General features: G+C 48.3%; 1 protein-coding gene and 1 long non-coding RNA gene across 6 annotated transcripts in view; one reads left to right on the top strand and one right to left on the bottom strand.

The window, feature by feature from the left end:
- Positions 1–367: 367 nt before the first annotated feature.
- Cacna2d3 (calcium voltage-gated channel auxiliary subunit alpha2delta 3) overlaps positions 368–15,006 on the top strand; it is an 854,380-nt gene continuing 839,741 nt past the window's right edge. For all 5 annotated transcript variants that reach the window (XM_076544133.1, XM_076544132.1, XM_076544131.1 and 2 more), the window contains exons 1-2: positions 368–628; positions 1,289–1,370. In XM_076544133.1, coding sequence (XP_076400248.1) covers positions 507–628; positions 1,289–1,370 — 204 coding nt within the window. In that variant the 5' untranslated portion in view covers positions 368–506. The remainder of the gene's footprint in view (positions 629–1,288; positions 1,371–15,006) is intronic.
- On the bottom strand, positions 1,158–1,729 carry LOC143267217 (uncharacterized). Its single transcript, XR_013042147.1, has 2 exons — positions 1,592–1,729; positions 1,158–1,361 (listed from the first exon to the last, which is right to left on the bottom strand). It is a non-coding gene; the product is annotated as an uncharacterized LOC143267217 (long non-coding RNA).

Genomic DNA, 15,006 nt, shown 5'->3' with positions numbered 1-15,006 from the left:
ACTCCAGTCGCCAAGGCCTGGGACCGCCCGGGGCCACCCCGGAGCCGCGCCGGTGGCGGCGGACTGCAGAGTTGTAAAGAACTCAGCGGCTGCAGTGGGCCAGGCCGGGCAAGGCTCGAGCCGCGGCGGCCAAGGACACCCGAGTTAGCGAGTCTCCGGCCGCCAGGTGCCTCCCGCCCTCCCGCCGCGGCTCGCCGGACTCCCCGGGGCCGCCGAGGCGGGGCCGGGCAGCCGCCGCGGCAAGAGGCGCGTCTCGCTCCCTCCTCCCGCGCCTGCCTCCTCCCCAGCGCTCCCTCCCGCCTCCTCCCCGCCTTCCTCCCCCCCCCCCCCCGGCTCCTTTTTTCCCTGCTCCCCAAGTGAGCCCGGCGCGCGAGAAGCAGGCGGGGCGGCGCGCGGCGGAGCAAGCAGCCTAGCGCGCTCGCCCACCGCCCGCCCGGCGCAGCTCTCCGCGGCCGCTCCAGTCGCCGCTGCCGCCGCCGCCGCCGGCGTGTCGGAAGGAGCCCAGGATGGCCGGGCTGGGCTCGCAGCGCTGCGCGTCCCGGGGGCCCTCGGCGCTCCTAGCCGCCGCGCTCTTGTACGCCGCGCTGGGGGATGTGGTGCGCTCGGAGCAGCAGATTCCGCTCTCCGTGTAAGTGCCTAGTGCTGGGACTCCCCGGGAGGGGCTGCCGGCGCCCGAGAGACCCGGGGCGCCCAAGTTTGGGTGTCTGCAGGTGCCGCTAGGCAAGACCCGCGGCGGGTGCGGGCCTCGCCTCTTCCACCTGCCTCCCAACATCGGCACCGAACGGCGAGATTGGGGTGGGACCTTCTCGCCCCTTCCCTGGGGTTGGAGAGTAAAACCCGGAGAGGTTCACCTCAAGTGACAGCGCCAAGTTTAGAGCCTGTTTACCTGCTGCAACTTCGACGGGCCAATGGTCCCCCTCTCTGTTACCTCGCCATCCCACTTTTCCGGGAAGCGGGGGATGGGTGGATTTCTTCAGAGTAGTATTTGCCAGGTGATGCTCATTTTAAGTGTTTGAGCAAACCAGGTAATTGTTTCTATGAAAGCCCGTAGTCTTTTTGGAGAGCCAGGGAGAGTTTACGCATTCTGAACTCCAGTGACCCCCGAGCCCCCTCCCGCGCTGCGCTCTGCAGTTTGGTACCAGTAGTTTGTGAGAAAGTGCTTTCTCTATCTTTATTTCCGTTTTTCTTTAATGTTCAGTCGTCCTGCTCCTTCATCCACAGCCCGGTGTGTGAGTGTGTGACGGCAACACGGGTGTTACATTTCTTCCTCTGCCCTTTCTCCCTGTAGGGTGAAGCTGTGGGCCTCCGCTTTTGGTGGGGAGATAAAATCCATTGCTGCCAAGTACTCGGGTTCCCAGCTTCTGCAAAAGGTAAGGTTTCTGTGGTGACAGACAGCGATGATTTTTCTAGCACAGAAAATGGAGGCAGATTTAGTTTTTCCAAACAAACGTGAGCCCAGAGCTGCATCAGTTATCAGAGTAGTCTCTGATCTCCAGTTCTTGGCATTGTACTGTGCAGTGACTTTTCCCTACCAACCGGTTATTTTTAGATGACACTTGATTCTAAACACAAAGAAAAGCAGGATACTCACTCGCACTGTCCTGGCTGGGGCTGGGAAACAGTGTGTTTGCACGGCTCTCCTTTCAGTTGACGGTATTGCTGTCTCAGTGCGAGAGCAGATGCTTCCCTGGCCAAAAGATGCTAACTTCATCCGAGGGGCAGGACCGGTGCCTGTTTTCTGAGCCTCCTTTTTGACAGGAGTCATGGGGTTCAGTGTACCGGGGAGATACCCGCAGCATTGTTTGTCATCCTGCAGTTGTACAATCTCATTATTCCCCAATCATCTAGACCCAGGGCTGGGGTGCATTACATCATTACAGATAAGGAGAATGAACGTGGTTATCTTTCCACTCAGCTGCACTGCTGGGTAATAAGCCGGGAGAGTGGTCCACAAACTTAAGAAATTGGTCGGCGTCCATATAATTCTGTAGTGTAATGAGAATGGAGAATTGATTATTAGGCTTTTATCAGAAGCCGCATCAGTTTTAATTCAAACGGGCAGCATTATGCTTAAAATTACATTGTGAGATATATGGCCCCTTTTCCTCCCCTCTAAGATAAAGAATGAACCGGTGGGTGGGCGGGGGTGGGTGGGGGTGGAGATCAGAGCAGGTGAAGAGAATTTCAAGTCAGCAAATTAAGCAAGTCAATCCAGATATTCTCTTGACAATAGAAAATAAGATTGGCCTTTAGGGGACAATTCTCTGAGAATGGGTATAAACAGCTTACATTGTTAAGTTAACTTTTAAAGCATTTTAAAATGTGTTTTTTGGGCCAATGTACCATATGTGTTGTGCATGCTGCCTGGTAACCAAGTCCATATTTTATTTATGGCATTCCATTTCAGAGAGTAGCATTTTGGGGCATTATATGAAACCGTTTGTCACATGAAATTCAAATATCGTAATAAAGCATCACCCAACAATGGATGGCAAGGTATACTGGCTGGAAAAAATGCCAGACACCAGGTTCCTTGAAACATGGGGAAGATTGTTCACTTTAAGATTGGGAAGAAGTTCACTGAATTTTTAATCAGTTAATAAAACTCGATGCACTTGTCCGCCTGTATAGAAGACAGCCATTTACATACCTGTGACCCCTTGTGTTTATAGGAATGGCCTTTCCCCCGGGTATTCTTTTAATTTGGTTCAGCCTTGCCTGTACTCTGGCTTTTTGCCTGCGTGTCAGATGTTTTATGTGACAAGCTCTGGACTGTGACATAGCCTGTGTATTTTGTTTTCGCGTTGAAAAGAGTGAGCATATTGTATAACTTTAAAGAAATATTTCTCATCTGCATGCTGTAGTTGTAGCAACTCCACAAGAACGTGCCCTTCCCCTGCCTTTTGGGTCTTGGTTGTACTTACATAGCTTCTAGCTCACATTTCGGGGAGCACATGAAATACTTTTTCTTTTTCTTCTCTTGGAAGTTAGAAAGCACATATAATGCTCCATCAGCCCTATTATTGGTTATTGTCCAGTAGCAAATTGGAAATGACTGAGATACTTCTCTTACCTTCTCCTCAGCATAGTTTCTGATATTGCTCTGCTTTTGTCCTGTTGCAGCTTGACAATTGTGTAATTATTTGTTGCCTTTCCTTGCTGTGGCCTGGCATTTTGTAACCAATTCAAGGGGAAGGTGAAGCGATGCTTTCAGGGTCCAGGGTGGGTATCTGCTCCAGTACTGGGATTTGTAATCTTTCACCCCAGGGGTGGGGGAATACCTACGGCTTTGGGATGTTTGGCAAGTGCTTTCATGTGTGTTCAAGGGGTGTGTTAGATGATTTGGGAAGCATTTGGCAGAAATCTTTGAGCCATATTGATCTCCCAAATATGACTGTATTCTTGAACATGGGGAAGAACATTGGTTTAGAGAGTCAGCATGAATGGGGAGAGAATCTGAAAGGTGCAGTGTGGGAGACAGAGCATCACTTGGAAAAGCAAGGATACCGTCATCCTCTTTATTATTTTCAAAGACGGCCACTTGCGTTAGGAATTATCCCTTTAAGTCAAAACAGCATGCATCTGTCCATTACTTTCCTGTATTTTAACAATTGGGGTGCTTTGAAAATGAGTTAGAAAACTCAATTGGAAAATGCATTAACACCGTGTTGAGGGAACTCACGGGTGACAGTAGCGGATTGCATAAAGACTATAATTTTACTTGTAAGGTGTGGACATTTACATTTACATTTGATTCTCAGTTAAGAAAAAAATATATTGTATGCCACAATATAATATTTTTGTATCTGTGTAGTTTTCTAACTGGCATTCCATGTTCTGAATCGAGATAGCATGCTCATTTTTAGAATGGAAGTTTTTCTTTCTTTCTTTTCTGATCTAGGGCCTAAACTTTCCAAAGTAATTATTGTGACTATAAATTAAATAGGAATTGGCCATCCACTTTGAGGTGTTCGGAGACTGGGAGATCTGCCATGTTGGCACATGCTTTGTTAGGTCATGGGACTTGCAGCAGACTCTGAAGTAAACCCTGCACTTGCCCACCACCTCACTCAGGATCGCGGTCCCCTCAGTCACTCCTGTGGTGGGTGCCCTGGCTTTCCCTGGCATAGACTGACACTGCAGTAGGTGGCCTGTGCAGACTTGCCCTCTTAGCTTTTCCTTTTCGCCTTTGTTGAACATGGGAAGGGTCCCCTAGTCATTTCATTTGCAGTGGACATTTTTGATCTTTAAGTTGTGTGTTTTCACTCTAGCGTGGAAAGTGGTGAGGTGGGAGTGAATCCCGGGGAGCTCTGTGGTTGTTAGAGGGCCTCGGAAGGCAGGTTCTGGTGTGCTCCTGTGTGCCTGTCAGCTGCCTCCTCCACTGGCAGACACTGCGGGCTTTTCCATTCTCTTCAGCTTTTAATTAACTTCCTACTTGACATATTCATGCCAGTATTCAGCTGCCCATCTTGCTTCATTTTCCCCAACGAATGTGCTTTGTTTGGGTTCTTTTGGGGAGGCATAGTTTCATCACCTCTCTATTCTGGGATTCAGCGAGAAGTGTTCTAATGGGTCTGAGGACCTGGCTATTAAACACAAAGACACCACACCTTTAACATTTGCAATAAAAGTCATTAAATCCGCATGAATTTCATCCCGGCTCCTTAGGGGGATTTCCACTGAAGCTGGGAATCCCATTTTGTTTAGACCTGCATTCAGGGGATGAATGTCCCTGGGAATAATGGGTCCTAGTGACGTTTTGCAGAATTGTGATGATAAGCACAGGTAATATGTGCTTCTGCCCTTAGCATTGACAAAGAGGCCACAGTTACCTTGGACACCTCCTGCAGTACTTACCAGGCCATTCGATTCTTGAAATGCACAAGCAGGCTTTTGTGTTATCAACTATTTATTGAGATGGCTTTAATATATAAACTTGATGTCTCTCTCCACAGGACAGAGTCAGCAAAGTAAAAAGGCCGATTCCTATAGCCATTTTTACAATTATGACTTTTCATCAATGTGGAAATCAATGGACTTTTAAATAATTAACAAAGAACATTATGAATTACGAATTGGGAGGGGGGGGTCCATGCTGTACTGTCCTGAGGAGGCACAGCCCTCCAGATCTGTTGTTTAGAATAAAGAAAAGATATACCTTTAACCTGTTTTACCACTAGTCCATTCACAGCATCGCTTCAGATTAGCAGACTTTCTTCTTTTAGATTATCTTTTAAAGTCTTGACATTTCTGAAATGACAGTTCCTATCTTTCTGGCTAATGACTGGTCTCATTAGGCCTGTCACCAGGACGCACCCTGGATAGGTGTTTGTACTCTTACTGCTCACATGGTCACTTGCTAAGTTTTGTATGAACCTCTTTGGTTTAGTGTTTTTCTTTCTTTCTGCTCCTTTTCTTAAGATTTCTTCTCTGTCAGAGACTGCCTGCTTTCTTTCTTTTACTAGGAACTGCTGCTGCAGCCTGTGTTACTCAAAGAGATTTGCATAGGCTTGTTAAACTTAAGGGGCTGAAAATATGAATGAAATTCTTGTTGGAGGTGAACTTCAGGTTTCCCTTCTTTTTTTTTTTTTTTTTTTTTTTTCCGTTTTTCGAGACAGGGTTTCTCTGTGTAGCTTTGCGCCTTTCCTGGGACTCACTTGGTAGTCCAGGCTGGCCTCGAACTCACAGAGATCCGCCTGGCTCTGCCTCCCGAGTGCTGGGATTAAAGGCGTGCGCCACCACCGCCCGGTCTTCAGGTTTCCCTTCTGTTGCAATTATGAGTTTTGATCCATTAGCATGATGATCTCTTTTTGATATTAATACATGATTACACTTATTATAATGCCAGTTTTATTTTAGGCAGACACATGAATCTCAAACCAGTTATGAAACCTCTTGGGCTTGGGAAAGTATAATTAGTGCCTCCAGTTTTTGATGAAGATTATCATTGTGTTGTAGGATCAACAAAAACATAAGACCCGTGAAGTCACCCTCCCTATGCACTCCCATTTTGTTTCTTCAGATTGAAACACATAGCCATGGGAGTACAAATTTAGGATTTCAGACTTTGTTTTTGATTGATCTCCATTGGTGTGTGGGGCTCCCACGTAAGGCAGCCAATAAATGACTGAGTGTGCTGAGCTTGCTAAAATGAGTGCCCGTCTCATGTGAGCAGCCCCTTTGTCTCGGGGTTGTCATTAATCCAGATTTGCCACCATTGAAGCCAACAAAAAGGCCTTTTCTTTATGTGCACACACGGTCTGTCAGAGTCATCCACCTTCTGTAATAGCAGCACCAGAGGAAACCGCTCTGGAGTCGAGACTTCAGGCATAGACTGTTAATGGGTGTACGTTGCTTAAGATGCTGTCATCTAAGGTGGAGGTTTTGTTGTATCTGAGACCGTGGAAGACATTAAATGTATGCTATAAAGTGTCAGTCTGTGAATTAGCATGTGAGACTTTACCTTCGTTTAATGCCATTTTTTTTAGATGAAGACTTTATGGCCTATGTTTCATCTCGAATGACGGCAGTGAACTCTTGAGTACTGTCCACAGAGAGACGTTCCTGAGACCTGGCTCTGATGGCCCTGGTAGAACCTTCCATGTCCTTCCCAGTCCATTACACAGAATGTCCCCTTTCCTTCACAGAAAGCTGACAGACAGTCAGGAAGAGGAGAAGCTGCGTTCCTCGGGTGTTCCTGTGTGTTTAGCCATCAGCAGACTCTGTCTGAAGTAGATTCACACTGCCCTTTGCAAAGCAGTGGCCCGCGCTTGGGCTTACCCTCAGGGTCTTGGGTGACTGTGTAGCTGATGTGTTGTGGAGGTGTCTGCATGCCAAGCCAGCAGGAAATTATTGTACAAATAAACTTTGAAGAAAAAAAAAAAAACAATGTTTCTAAAACATGACAGGTTTTTGTTTGCTTTGAGCAACACTTATGGGGTAGTTGTTGGGCTATCTAAATAATCATTGCATTTGTAATTTGTATTAAATGTGTGTGTTATATAGCTTCTCAGTTACCCCAGATCAGGATTGTGAAAACAAACAACTCAGAAGCCAGATTGTGTGTTTCAAGGCCACACTGGAAAGGAAAGCATTATCTCTTGACAAGGAGTGAATGGATGGCCATGACTTTCCTTTTATAGACCTCAAAGCATCTATCTTGACACCTGTTATTGGAAGATGGTACCCTCTCAAGGTTAGAAGAGCTGTTATGTATGTAAATGATCTGGACTGGGAAGTTGAGCAGAGCCATACATAAATGCCTGTGTGTTCATACCACAGACCACTGGTTATGCATGTTAGGGGGAGCAACTGCTAGTCAATATCGGGGGTTGCAGCTGTCAGTACCATTGTACTTACTAAGTTTAGGCCCATGTCTGCATCTGTGCCAATGAAGTAGATGTTGCTCAGTACAGGGCGTGCCTGGTGATGGGGAGGACCTCATCATCTTGGGTTGCTAGAGAGGCTCACCAAACAGCAAACCAGGATGCTGGTATAGAATTGAATGACTGCAGTTCGTCAGGCATGGATATGGCCAGCGTATAGGATGTTGTATGCAGCTGGAATGCAGGGAACGTCAAAGAACAGGAACAGCTGCATAATTTTCAGGGCCTGTTGATCAGTAGCAAAATGCAGAAAGCAGAACGTTAAACCAAGTTTTGGGTCCACTGGTCCATGGTTGAGCCCTCTGTGGGACAAGATGTCTTCATTTCAGCTTGCTGGTTTTCCTCCCAGACTTCTCACCCTTGGTCTCACTTCTTATGAGACTTCCTTTGCCCATCCTTGTTCCCTTGGATTGGAACATTTGCAGAGATACATGGCCCTAGAGATGTGCTGTTAAAAGAAAGGTCACTAGCCTAGGGGTTTTGTCTGCTTATCTTTTCTGTCATTGCCTGAATAGCCTTGGGCTAGTCACTTAATCTAATAGTAGAAGCAGGGAGCATCCACTCTGCAGTCTCTCTATTCCAGCTGCTGTGGTAATCACTTTAGGGTCATTTCATTAAGTCCTTCCATAAGTGAGGTACAGCACTGGGGAGGCAGAGGCAGGAGGATTGTGAGTTTGAGGACAGTCTGGCTTCTATAACAATGCCCCTGTCTTAAGAACATCAGCAAGAGACCTCTCATTAAGCTAATAGGGAAGGGATTACCTGTTCAGCCCTCACAGATCACCAGCCGAGGCTTGCAAAAGTTAAGCAGCCTCTCCAAGTGGCTGGGCTAGGCTTCTGGAGTCTGCACATCTGGCCACATACTTTATGTGATCTTTTAAAACCCAAGTTGCTCTTTGGGAAAAAAAAAGTTAATAATACCTGATTTTCTCTAGCATGGGGTGCTTGGGAGATGAAACGAGGTAGCAGCTTGGAAATTACTTCAGAAGTAATTAAAGCCGGGATAACGGCTGGGAGGAGAGTCTTGGAGTCGTAAGAACTTAGATTTGAATTCCTTATCTCCATTTCCTTTCTGGGTCACCTTGTGGTATAACATTTCGGAACTTGTACCTTAAAATGGGAAAGGAGACCAACACAGTCCATGGAATAAAGTGTGCAAAGTCCTTATCATAATGCCTGGCACACCCAAAGCTCCTGGCAATGACTCCTTCTGGGCATTATGGGTGGCATCATGCAAATGCAAGCTCTGCAGGTCATCTTTGCTAAGCCCAACGGGCCTGGTTCCCTAAATACCTGTGGATTCAGGAGTGAATAGTAAATAAGGACCTTGAAGGAAAGCAATCCGCCTGGTAGCTGACAGGAAACCAAGCACCATAGAGCAGAGGATGTAGCTACTACAGGATAGCTCCTGTCGGGATGAATGTCATATAGATGTAGCAAGGCTAGCTCCCTTCTTCCCAGACAGGAGAAGGTGTCCATAGCAGCCTGTCAGCCATGGTCTGTCTGTTGCCTTCCTTGCCTTGTTTCCTGGGCAGTGGGTCAGGCCGAAGAACTGGCTGCTTGTACCCCACAGTCTTCCACAGGAGAGGCCCCTAAGTCACAGGAGGACCCATTGCATCAGCCATGTACCTTGCTAAGGTGTGTGTGCAGCAGCCATGGTGACCACCTCTTAACTCTAGTGTCCTCGTGGACAGCAGCATCCCAGACGCTTCCTGCTGGGACGATGCTTCCCGCTGGCCTTTGGAAAGTTCAGACTTCTCCCAGGGGCTTACGGAACGGGACTGGACACCAACAGGAGGCAAGGGGGGGGGGTGTAGAGAGGCAAAGCAGTGTGTGAGGCTAGCCATCTGTCACCCCCACAGGAGGCCAGGGCACCTGGTGTTCCTTGGCTCTGCCCGCTGGCCCTGTCCTCTCCAGAGCTTGCTGGCAGCTCTGTTTTGGCCTTGAGCATCTGCGGTCCTGGGCTGTGTCCTTAAAGAGGTTGAATGAGCACAACTTGCCACCCCACTGGTTACCAGGGCCTTGAAGTCTTGGAGGTGGGGTTTGCTATAGTAACTGAATATCTTTTAAAACCGCTTAGGCATGGAGCTATTATTGTAGGCAGCAGCAGAAGTCAGTGAAGAGTCAGTCATGAAAGAAAAATCTCCTTCATTCGGGCCAATTGGCAGAAAGTGCTCAAGAGCCATTTGTTTTCATGAATGTCACAGAGCAGTCGAGTCCTGCTGGCCCCCAGACTTCCGGAAATCCACCAAGGTCATAATCAGCTCAGGTATATAAGAATATGCTCACTGGGGTGGAGAGGAAGAAAATGGGCTCCTTTGTTTTCTTCAAGTGTTTGGTGTGAGCTGAGAACTTCCTGCTGGATTAGCTGGTGTCCATTTGTCTCCTACCACACAGAGGTGACCCATATTATCGGCCTCAGGGGGCGGAACGGGGTGTTGGGTCCTCGGGTCTCTGGCCTCCTTTGTAGTAGGTCTGCCTGGGCTGCCCATCCCACCCGAGCACAGCTGGAGTCAATCTGTGGGGTCACAGAGGCCAGGGAAGCTTGTGGACTGCAACTGTTGTTGCTGTTTATACCCCCTCAGATTCCCAGTCTTCAGCAGGAGCTGCCAAAGCATGCTCGCCTAGAAGTTTTGATAGTGGTTGGGCCCCCGTGATGAAGTCAAGTGGTCTGGACTTGTGCCACACCAGATGTGAGCGATTGCTATGGACAGCAGCGGAGCTGAGTGATAAAATGGTGGCTGGCAAGGGCAACATGCACGCCGGTTGCTCTAGCACCATCTTGGTATAGGAGACGGGGTGGCAGGAGAAAGGTAGGTGACCTTGTAAAACCTCGGAGCAACTGCGACGGCTGGAAGACTCCACTCTTCTTCAGAACCCAGGGAGCATTTTCCCTTCCTGTTTTCACTGAAAACTCAGACCAGCCCTTCATCTCTGCTCAACCCTCTACGTTTGCCCAGTGTGTGTGATTTAGTTTCTTAAAACGTTGGGGTCGTGTTTTCAAAAGGAGTGAAGGGAATAATTGGCTTATGGAACCCCCAAGTTTGGATTCAAATCTGGACCCGCCCATGCTCATGACATGACTGAATTTCCTTCATATTTTTCCCCTCTCTCCCTCTCTCCCTTCCCCCCTGCTTTCTTCCTCTTCTCCCTCTCTCCTTCCCTACTTTTCCCTTGCAAAATCTTTGGTTTTTTGAGACGTGGTCTCACGGCAGCCCAGGCTGGCCTGGAATTTCTCTTTCCCCAGCATCCCGAGTGCTGGAATTACAGGTGTGCCACCACACCGAGATTCTGCTCAATTTTCTGACAGTTACCAATGCTTGGCTCTCAAGAGGGGAACAAGTAATTGTATCTGGATTTGGATTCTCACGGAGTGAGCTAAGGACCACTGCGGAGGTTTGTTGTTGTTTGTTTGGCACTTGTCTTAGGGGTGAATTGTGCCATGTTAGCACTAATTTGCTTATCCGAGGTCTTGATTTGCATACCACGAAACAGCACACACAGAGGTGAAAGGTACAGCTCAGAGGCCAAGATTGCTTGCAGAGGACTGGAGTTCAGTCCCCAGCATCCACGTCTGGTATCGTACTGCAGCTCCCTCTCTGGGGCCTCTGATGTCTGATTCTTGCCTCCTTGTGCACCTGCAAGCATGTGCTCCTACTCCAACCCCCCCGCCCCCCCCCCACATTTAAAAAGTGGCACAAATAATGCAGGTGTCTGTGACATTGGCCTCTGAGGATGATGGGATTGTGGGGAACACCCCTGCCCCTCGCATGTGTGAAGATCACCATGTGGCCCAGAGAAGCCTTCGTTTTCTGGCTACTCTATCACTTTGGCTGCCTTGCTTCATTTTAGTGGAGAACAAGGGACAGACTTGAAATTACTGATGACACGCAGGCAACATGTGTCGTGCACACGAATGGACAGAGGCTTGGCTACAAAGAGAAGCATTTATGATATATTCTCAGGCAGAGGCATTTTTGTTTTCATGCCCAAACTCTCCCAGTCTTGCATGGTAAAGGTGGGCAGCTGTGGAGTTCAAGTTTGTTCCTGCTGTGACATTGTGCGGTAATTCTCAAAGCAAGGTGCGAGGGGAACATGGAGGCAAGTGCTTTGTTCTTTGTTCTTTGTGCTGGTGCGGTCTACAGTGCTTTTCCCGGTGTATTTTCCCGTTGGGGCAGAGGCGGGAAAACGGGTGAAGACCAGGAGATGTGGGAAGTTGTAAATCTATTGGCTGTAGGTAGTTTTCGGCCACAAGTCAGAACATACGGCTCTGCACGCTCCCTCCTGTGGGTTCCCGTTATTGGTGAACTGTCGGTTAGAACAGTCTAAATGTGCCAGATGCAAACAGCTCAATGGGCAGAGACCTTTTGTCTCTGCAGAAGTAAGTTGCAACTCCTTTGGTTTCTAAGACAGTGACGCTGAAGTTTGAATAGTCTTTCTTCGCTTTGGTCTGGGCCCAGGTGGGGACACTATTGTCTTTTGGTTTCACAAAGAATTTGCATACTGATTCAGATGGCATAGTTCAAGCCAATCACTAAAAGACGACACATCCCGGTCTTCAGTGTCTGTATGTAGGTGAGTTTGATAGTTGTGTGCTCTTTTCTTTCTTCCTCTTTTTTTTTTTTAAAGGAATACTGGTAACTAATTAAAAACACCCGGAGTTTGTTCCCAAGTGTAAATATTGCACAATATCAAGAATCCTGGTCATCCTGAAAGAAGATGTAATCCTCTCCACAGAGTGTTCACAGCTCACTTATCTTTTGAAAATGACTGAGAATAAACATTACCCCAAACAGGAATTTCAGAGTTATGGAGCCATAGCTGGATTTTCTCCTTGAGTAGCAAGCTTTGCATTTTTTTCTCTTTCTAGAAATAAATACCTTAAGACTGATAGGAAATATATAGAGACTTAGAAAGCAATCAGAGGATTGACTTACAAATCTGCCCTTAAGAGAAGTGCTTGGTCTTGGGAACAGACATCTGTGTAGAGCTGAGACTGAGTCAGCCAGTCAGGTTGAGGTCTAGCTGGTAGCTCAGGGCCCTTCAGTCAGCTGCTGAACCTCACTGTTCCTATCTAGCAAATAGACTTAGAGGTACTAGCTTCTAGGGTGGAGTGGAGAGATCTAAGTGAGATGATGCACGCAGGATGCTTGGCAATAGGTATTTCTGAGGAAGTGTTCACAAACAGTGGACCGTTGTAATGCTATTTCCACAATTATTACTATTCCTGGGGCATAGCTTCCACACACCGGGAAGCGCTGGCTGCTGAGAGGCCAGTTGATGTCCAGGTGTCAGGGGCCTTGTTTGTAGACCTTCTGCAAGCTGCTTGTCATTGAACCCTCCCAGGGAGTCTTAGGAGGCAGTGATAATGGTGAGATGGGCACCTTATTCATAGTTTGTGCCTTGTATTTTACCTATTTAAACGTAATTATCCTGGAGGTCTAACATCATCCCTGCTAAAGATGCAGAAACAGAGACAGGACACGTAGCTGTGCTTAACAGCTAGGCTTTGGGCCTTGGTTATAGAGTCTCAACTCCAGTTCCTAGAGTGGGGTGGGGTGAGAGGGAGGCTCTGGGTATTTCCTAGGGCCAGCCATTGGTCCCCTGCTTCCATCTTTGTACATGCTTGACACGGAAAGGTATTCGGTTGCAGCTTCTTCTCAGCTCCCCATCTTTCTCATTGTCTCGCTTCTTGGCTATCCTGTCACTCATTCATATAACAAGGCATTGGAAAGAGACTGGGAGGGACGGAGGGCCAAGGTCCATGACCAATACTTTTCTGTAGTTCTTCCTTTTGTTAGGATGGAAAGACGGATGTTACTTGCCTCTTGGTTTCCTCTGAGGGTCAGCCCTCCCCTCATTAGTTTTGATGTCTGAGAATCTGATTGGATGTGGTATAGAATGGCCAGCGTGGGTGCTGAGGCCCTGGGACCAGACAGATCTGGCTTGGAAACCCAGCCTGACCTTTCTTAGCTCTGCACTGAGGACACAGGTTCCTTTTCTATAAAATGAAGTCACACAGCAGTGGTCCCGTAGAGCTGGGTGCCTGGGACCTGTCTAGTTGATTTTTGCTCCTTGGTGAATGGGTTAGTATCATTCTGGTCCCATTATTTGTCCCTATTTCCTGGGTGTTTGTTGTGTTGGGTCTGTTTTGTTTTGTTTCTTTCTTTTCTCTCAGTGAAGCCTTCATTTTTTTTCCTCCACAACTGACAGCCACCTTGAAGGCCATGGCCCTTTGGCCTCCAGGGTCAGTTTCACTTTGTGTGGGATGAGTCTAGCAAATTCTTCCATGCCTCTGGCCGGCCTGGGGATGTGTGATATCCGGAGGCCCCCTTGTCTACTCTGTGGGGGTAGGTGGGGAACAGTGAGCAGGAGTTTGATTCCTCCAAGACAGTCTTGTTCTTTCTGGCCTGGAGAGGGTTCTCCTTTGGCACCTGGCATAGAACTATCCTTGAAGTGGGACTCGGCATTTTTCCTATGGCATGCACCAGTATTCAGATAAACAAAGGAATAGCTCGCCCAGCCTCTTCCTTGTCCTTGCAGGCTAATGATGCATAGAACGCTGCTGGTCACAGGCGAAGGATGAAGGACTTCGGCCCCTTTCTCTGTTTACTGTCCAGTGCCCAGTTTCTGAGCTCCATTGTCAGACTGTTGGAGACTGTCACGAAATTTGGGGACTGATCTGGGGACAGTATCTCGCTCTGAAGCCCCGTGGGCAGGTCCTTCACCCATCGCCCTCCGAGTGCCAGCAGACACTGACGGCTAGACAGCAGAGTCCACCATCTCCACTTGCCCCAGCCAGATGACCCCCTCCTTGCCTCTGGGGAGCATCCCTGCCCATCTGCATCAGTCCCCGTAGCAGCTCAGGGAGTCTCTTTTGGAAGCATGCAGCCATGCTGAGGGGTCCCCGTGCCTCTGCAGCACAGGGGCCTGGCAGCTGCAGCAGCAGCACCGCAGTGCCGGGCGGGTGCACGAGGAGCACCAAGCGAGACTGATGGGGCCGCAGCCGCCGCCGCCACCATCAACCTGGGGGAGGCGACTCTGCAAAGGCAATTAGGAAGCTGCTGCAGCTAATTCCATAAAGTGCTCGGATGCCACATTCCCAGTGACATTAGGGAGAAATGTGAATTTTAATTTCTCTCCCCTTCACCTTCACAGGGCAGCAAACTTCACTTGTTTTTTTTTTTTTTTCTTTCCTAGAAGTCCTTCCAGCTTCAACTTGTATGCAGAGCATGACCTGGATTTCTTAGGGAGGGGGCCCCTTTAATCTCTGTGTTGTCTGTTGTTTATATCAGTGACACTGGATTTCTTAGTTGTGTGTTGCAGGCTGTCTGGAGGTACATCTCTGCAGCTTCCTACACCTGCAGACCGATCAGAGCCCTGCTTCCAGGTCCACATCGGACCACACCCAGCCAGCCAGGGCTGCTTCTAGCACCTTTACGCAGGGAGAGAATCTTGCGAGAAAGAGCTCTGGAGCCACCTTGGGCTGTTTTTATTGGCATGTGTGTCCTGCAGGTTCAATTGTCTGCTCTTCTAGCCATTTGAGAAGCCCCACTAAGTACAGACCCTCTGAAAGACTACAAGCCTTAGACCTGAAAGAGTACAGGCATTTCTCTGGTGC

The sequence above is a fragment of the Peromyscus maniculatus genome, chromosome 9 (assembly GCF_049852395.1).
Source record: "Peromyscus maniculatus bairdii isolate BWxNUB_F1_BW_parent chromosome 9, HU_Pman_BW_mat_3.1, whole genome shotgun sequence".
Lineage (NCBI taxonomy): Eukaryota > Metazoa > Chordata > Mammalia > Rodentia > Cricetidae > Peromyscus > Peromyscus maniculatus.
This window is presented reverse-complemented; position numbering and strand designations above follow the sequence as displayed.